Source organism: Sphaeramia orbicularis, chromosome 15 (genome assembly GCF_902148855.1).
Source record: "Sphaeramia orbicularis chromosome 15, fSphaOr1.1, whole genome shotgun sequence".
NCBI lineage: Eukaryota > Metazoa > Chordata > Actinopteri > Kurtiformes > Apogonidae > Sphaeramia > Sphaeramia orbicularis.
In genome coordinates this window covers 27,267,368-27,274,899 of record NC_043971.1, presented here as the reverse complement: position 1 = coordinate 27,274,899, position 7,532 = coordinate 27,267,368, and the positions used below count along the sequence as shown (strand labels likewise).

General features: G+C 35.8%; 1 protein-coding gene across 1 annotated transcript; it reads right to left on the bottom strand.

Moving 5' to 3' along the window:
• Positions 1-1,467: 1,467 nt before the first annotated feature.
• On the bottom strand, positions 1,468-6,695 carry LOC115433720 (C-factor). Its single transcript, XM_030155183.1, has 4 exons — positions 6,353-6,695; positions 3,992-4,169; positions 3,597-3,691; positions 1,468-1,860 (listed from the first exon to the last, which is right to left on the bottom strand). The coding sequence occupies exons 1-4, from the start codon at positions 6,677-6,679 to the stop codon at positions 1,669-1,671; spliced, it is 792 nt and encodes a 263-aa protein (XP_030011043.1). The 5' UTR covers positions 6,680-6,695; the 3' UTR covers positions 1,468-1,668.
• Between the last annotated feature and the right edge of the window lie 837 nt (positions 6,696-7,532).

Sequence of the window (7,532 nt, the reverse complement as noted above, 5' to 3'; positions counted from 1 at the left end):
CCTCATTCCCCGCAGTCCTCTCCACGCGTGATGTGCGCACAACGCTGCCAGTCAATATATCAGTCAAGAAAATGAACTGTAGTAACCCTGCAGTTGCACGACAACGCACAGCATCGGTGTAATTTATTTATATACTATTCAATTATTCAACACTGAGATTTTCATATACTTCCATATGAATTTTAGAGTCCAGTTTTCATTTAATATGTCTCTTTACAATTTATCACCTAATAACCTGCAAAATTTCAATTTGTGTTCGTTTTTGCTCATTGTCCATCGCTATAAAATATCGATATCAAGGGCAGATTCCTATTTGTAAAAGAATAATATGCTACTATATATAGTATATAGTATAGTATATAGTATGTATGTTAACACAATAATAACATAGTAGCAATGTAAATATCGTAGTAATATCAGTGTTTAGCCCCCAAACACCGTACCAATCCAAGGTTTCCAGAGGCCTTAGAAGCTGTCTCAGTTTCCCAATACATAAATAAATAAATAAATGTATTAATTCTAGTATTACTACTGATGCTACTACTACTACTACTACTACTACTAATAATAATAATAATATTAATAACAATAACAGAAATGGATAAAATATACAACTACTATTATTATTATTATTATTTTTTTAATTATTATTTTTATTAGCAGTATATTTTATTTTCAGGTCATTGTGGACCATGTCCACATCTATCCACACACATTTAGAAAAGCTAGTAAAGATAGTAAACAGACAACATTCAAAATGTAAAAAAAAAAAAAAAAAAAAAAAAAACTTGTTAAGAAATCCACTGGGGACCAAAGACTACATCTGGGTAAAGTGAATTATTTAGTTTTGATTCCTACTACATTGGTGAATTATTTTGTCACTAGTAATAAATGCCATAATTGTAAGTCTGTTGTATTTCAAGTCTGGCAACCAACTGCATTTATGTAGATGCTTTAAGATTATTATGCAGCAGTAAGTTTTCATACTGTTTATCCCTTCATATTTTAATGTGTTCAAAAAATGTCTTTAAATGCGTAATTTCCAGTAGAAATATCTACCCTTGAACAGAGTATATGGTATTAACTGAGTTTTGATTTGCTGCCATCTACTGGTAAAACATGTTAACACTATTAGTATTTCTGACCAGTGATGTGCAAAGGTCATAGTTAGTTTCTAAATATGTTGATAACTGTAAAAACCTATATTCAGATAAATTGTATTTACAACTTTTTTGCTCAATATGGACACTAAAAATCTTTACTAGCTTAACGTCAGGACCCTGCTGCGGTAACAATGAGGTCACTGTGGTAGAGGTATTGAGAGTAAAAATCCTTTAACAGGATTGGGTTAAAGTCATTACTCAGCCAATTAGTCACACACTACTGTGTATTAAGCCTGTTTTTGATTACCTGCAAACAAGAGTTGCACAGACACAGACATAAATGTGTCAAAAATGGGAATCCAAGTTCTTTTAAACAATTTTGTTTAATACAAATGTCCACTTTCTACATCACTGAAACAGCTCTTTATGACTATTATTCTCCAGAGCTGTCCAGTTAAAGTAGATACAAACAAGTTTACATGTCTTATGAAAAGCACACAGACAGTACTGATAGATTTCACAGCAAAAGGACGAGCCAGTCACTGTCTTTGTCCATTCATTTATGCTACCAGGGCAGTTCAGTCCCATCCCAGTTGTAGGCCTTGCCAGTCTTGTCAATATTCAGTGTGTTGATGATGCTCATTAGACAACTGACGGAGTGTTCAGTACTAAACAGCTTTTCCTTTGGTACGTTCCTGTGGTAAGGCCTGGAGAGGTCTGTGTTGACAGTTCCTGGGTGTAAAGACACACACACCACCTGGAAAATACACACATGGAAATCAGCTCTGTAATTATGGTAGACATGGGTCTGTATATAGAGCCAAATCCTGCACCTTCTGGTTGTCCCCCATAGGGTGTTATTTCAGAAAAAAATTGTATTGCAGTCACTGGCGAGAGACAATTATTACCCCACCCCCCGAAGGGGAGGCAAGGGGTAGTGTTTTGGTTTGGTTTGTTTGTGCTCACTCTAGCACCAAAACAATTGGTTGAATTCATTCCAAATTGGGTTTATAGATTGCCAATGACCCAGAATACATCTGAGTACATTTTGGGAAAAGTAGGTCAAAGTTTAAATTTTTTTATGAATTTTTAAAATATTTTTTCCACACTGATTTATACTGGGGGAAATTTCATATGTTTGTAGCAGCAAAACTACTGGTTAAATTCATACCAAATTGGGTTTATAGATTGCCAATGATGCAGAATAGATGTGGTTACCTTTTGGAAAAAGTAGGTCAAAGTTACATTTTTTTATGAATTAAAAAAAATATATATATATTCTTTTCCCATTTACCTATGATGGGCAAAATTTCAAATGTTTATAAAAACATCAATTTTGTTTCAGTTTATTTCATATTTGGCACATACAGGGGTTGGACAAAATAATGGAAACACCTTCACCTCAAGATGATAATGCCCCAATCCATACAGCTAGAATTGTTAAAGAATGGCATGAGGAACATTCTAATGAAGTTGAGCATCTCGTATGGCCGGCACAGTCCCCAGACCTCAACATAATTGAGCATTTATGGTCAGTTTTAGAGATTCAAGTAAGACGTCGATTTCCACTGCCATCGTCTCTAAAAGAGTTGGAGGGTAACTCTTAACTGAAGAATGGCTTAAAATTCCTTTGGAAACAATTCACAAGTTGTATGAATCAATACCTCGGAGAATTGAGGCTGTAATTGCCGCAAAAGGCGGACCTATACCATATTAAATTATATTTTGTTGATTTTTTAAGGTGTTTCCATTATTTTGTCCAACCCCTGTATATAGAGGCAATTGATATGCTGACATCAGCACATGCATAGACATGATGACATCAGTTGGATCGATGCCAAAATAAACGACAATACGTGCAAGGGGCGGGGTTTGTTGTGCCTGACACCACTTGCTTTATATAATTTGAGTTATAATTATGCCATTATTCACACATATGATGTTTGTATATTCAATATCTATGAGGGAGAAAAATCACAATTTATGATAAAAGTACTGAAGTGTCAGACAGTGACAATACATTAATACATAAACTACACAACAAAAAGTCACAGTGATGACATCATCGTAAGTGTCTTTCTCCAAAATCTGTTGGAGCTGCTGAAGATGTTGAACATTTCATTTCTTAGTAATTTGTCAAGTCGCTCTTGAATACTGAGGTAAAATATGTGAAGGGGAGTGACCATATTTGTGTTGGTGTCATGTATGAGATATGATGAGATGCAGTCCATTAAGCTGTTTAACACAAAACAAGATGTTTCTTTACCATCTTTGCCACAAACCGTGACTTTCTTGGCTTATGAAACTATCTATTGAATTGACAAACATCATATGTATAAATGGCGACGCATTTGAAACAAGGTCTCTCCACTGACCACTGTTCATAGTTGTTCTAAAGTTAGGGTCCATGGGTCACAGCAGAAGATGCATTACTTCAGCTCTCTATGCGGAACAGCACAAGGTTCATCTGGCTCTAAGATAACTCAAACCTACCTTAGGTCGACTGCGGCCCAACTCTATAGACAAATTCCTAGTGGCCATGTTAAGTGCCGCTTTAGACATTCTGTAGCTGTACCAACCACCGAGGCCTGAGGAGGGGTGAGGGGTGGAAACAGAAAATTTGACAGAAAGAAGTGTGCTAGTTACTATTTATAGTAACAAAACACCTAGAGAATAGTTTGGGTTTAAGGGTTTAATTCTTTCAATGTTGTAACTCTCCTTATAGACATTCATATATTGTGCATATTGTATATTTTGGTCTACATTATGACAGAGGAAGCAGATTACCAGATCTCACTTGAACCTATTCAGTATATGGTTGATCATTATCCATGAGTAGATCTGTCAGCAGTCAGGTTTAGGCTGTAATGTCTGGTGTCTTAACTTACCGTTGTCACCAATGGATCCTACTTTAGCAGTAATGTTGACAATGATGCCACTGTGTTGCTTGGGTTTCTCTGCAGGTTGTTGACCAAAACCACCTCCACCTTTCTGAAGAAGGGGGGCAAAATATTTGGCCATGACCAGAGGACCTACTGTGTTGGTGGTCAATGTGGAAATGATGCCCTGATAAAGAAAAAAAAAGATATAATGTGAGAGAGCAAATAAGACGCAGTAAAGTCTCAAATAAGTCACAGACATCAGGACATTTCAACTTAAGGAGCTTTATTTTGCCCAAATTAAATAAGTTACACTATTTGAGAAACAATCTTGATTTACCTGGAGAATTAATTTATAGAAAACTGAATAAGGGTCTGTTTGTTGATCCAGAACAGTGGAGCTACAAACATATGATGTTCTTAAAGAATATGGTGCATTACTTTACTACTCAACAGTATGCAGATCAAATATGGTTAAGACGAGCTCAGTCTTAATCGTCTAAAATGCAACATACATATTAATGCAGCAGCAGACTGTGATGCAATTATCTAAAAACATTTATTCATTCATTATCTGAGCCCACTTTATCCTCACTAGGATCTAAAAATATCACAGTAAAATACTGATAGGGGTCAGTTTACAGTACAATTAATTTATCCTTTAACCCCCAAAGACCTAAACAGCTACCGGTGACCAAAAGCATCTACTGTTCCATAATGTTTAAGAACTTTTTATCCACTAGTCCCATACAAACAACACCCAGAAGAAGGCGCATGCTGACATGCGTTGGTGTGTTTTTAACTCAAGCCCCAGTGAATTAATCTACAGGCCCTCATGTAATAAAGGCTTTTTACAATTTCTCATTTTTCTAACCAAGTGAGTGCCAGGATTTTTGTCTTTTTCCTAATGTTTATGTCCTCTCCATGAGCACCTCTGGTTTGCTGAATACCAGGAGGTCCCTGTGAAACAGGTTTTTTGTCTTGTTGGATCCTATAAATACATGTTAATAATTCAGGTAAGGTGCAGTTTCTCAGTTTTTCAGTGGCATCGAATGAGACCCATTTGGACATTCAGAAGCTCTGTAGTGAATGTGGAAACACTGTGATTTTCTGCAACACCGATTGACCCCATGTAGTTTTACAAATGACAGTGGTTGCAGATGCTTGTTTTTATGATCAGTTAATGATACATTTTACTGAAAAAGTCTCTCTCTTAAGGTTTCACTGTTTTGATATAAAAACCTTTGAATTAACCCTAAACTTTTAGGAACATCTACATGATCAGTAAATTAAATATAGCAAATCATTGAATATACATATTTACATACATACATATACACATTTATACAATACATGTATAAATCTTCCACCAGAAAGAAACTGTAAAGCAGTGTTTTTCAACCTTGGGGTCGGGACCCCACATGGGGTCACCTGGAATTCAAATGGGGTTGCCTGAAATTTCTAGTAATTGATAAAAATAAAAATAAAAACTTACTAATGAATAATATATGGTGAGTTGAGAGACACAATCACAATCCATAAAAGCCATGACAAACTGAAGCTGAAACTGAAGCATGGTGGTACTGTTTGTCTGTCAAATGTTCACTGCGGTCAGTTTAAGATGCTGCAGCTCTTTCATAATTCATACTTAAAGTTATTGTTTGTTCAGTATTAATTGTCAGCCTTGTAAATCCAAGCTGGACTGACTGTACATATCCTGACCAAGGAAAAATAAAATTCTCACTTTGTGCAGTAATGTACACCTGGCTTTTCTGACTCCATCCAGAATAATATACATTATATAGACTAAACATCATCTAAAATTAATGTTTATTTACAACAAAATATAGCAAAGTATTACATGATGAAAAAAAAAAAAAATTAATTTGAAGAAAAAAAGCTTCCATTTTGAATGTCTGGGGTCACCAAAAATTTGTGATGTTGAAATGGGGTCTCGAGCCAAAAAAGGTTGGGAAGCACGGCTGTAAAGTTAATGTATTGTAATGTACTGTTTTGAAGTAGATCTGGTAGCTCTGAGAGAAACATTCCTTTTGAATAAAATCCAATATTTTTATTAATTCTCACTGTATCTTAGAAACTAAAGCCAATCAGTATTTAAGACTTAATTTGTCTTTATTTTTTGACTCAAACTTTGTAAAGTTTCACTACTCTTATTCTGGAGCATCCTGGAGTGTAACACCTACATGATACTTTTCTTAAATAAGTGCTTTACTCAGAAATGTTATTAGTAATGGAGTATTTTTTACAATGTGGTATTTTACTTTAATGGAGTGAATAATTCTTCCACACCTTAATTAAAACACAGTATTTTTCATATTTGATAAGACAGGGAATAATCAGTGGTTTCACCTGAGCAGAAACATCCCTCAGGCTGGTTTCTCCTTTTCCGGATGGATGAAGCATTGCTGAGGAGTTCACTATCAGGTCCAGCCGACCAAAGGTGCCTTTCACCCAGTCTGCCGCTCCCCGAACGTCTTCCTCCCGGTTCACGTCCAGCTGGAGGACCGTCAGCCTCCCCCCGTGTTGTCCGGCCAAGCCCCGCAGTTCGGCCGCTCCGTCCGGGTTTCGACATGTCGCGACGACGGCAGCAGGAGTGTGGTTTTTCAAGATATGTTTGCAGAACTCCAGCCCCAGTCCTCTGCTGGCCCCTTGGATGAGTGCAATGGGAGCAGCCATGACAGTCAAGTGACATAAGAGCAAAGAGCTGAACGGAGAGTATGTGTGCATTTGTTGCGTTCAAGAACCAGTCAAAACGTACAACTTTATAACACTTATTAAACAACAGGCAAGAAAATCTTATCTAAATGGTAATTTCAAGATAATATATTAATTTAAATGGATTTACAAGAATAATTTGAATTATTGATCGGATTGTATTGGAACTCTTTTTCACAATAACATTTTCTTTTTGTCCATGCGTAATAAAACAAAATCTACGAGTGGTCTTAAAGGCAGCACGTTTCACAACAAGCAAAGGCCGCCCTCTGTAGGTCACTACGAAAACACTTACACAACAATGCATAATCACGTGTTAAAAGGACTTTTGACTTTTAATCTTTAGGTTTAAGGAATCATAATTTATTTATTAAGACAATAGATCAGTTTTGTATGCCAGGTGAATATCGTGTGTGTTTATTTTCAGACTCGTATTGCAGAGAAATTCCTTTAGAGATGTGAAATATTAATATTCACTTGCTACCTCATATATCCCACCCACTGAAAGGTCCCATTGTGATGAGACATTCCAAATTAAATCCACTTATTCTGTCAGTAGTGATGATGACTTTTATTTGTAGAAAATGTACTTTTGTGCAGTTTGCATATATTTTTCCATATTTTTAATCGCAGTTGTAAATAATCTTTGAAATCTGGAGGTTGCCACTTGTTAAGCCCCTTGAGGGTTTTTGTAACCATCCATCACACCAACATGTATTTATGTGTATGTTTTTGCTATGTGAAAAAATAATAATAAAAAAAAAAACCTTTAGTATTATTTTTCTTTATTCAGCTTTATTTATTATGTAGAATT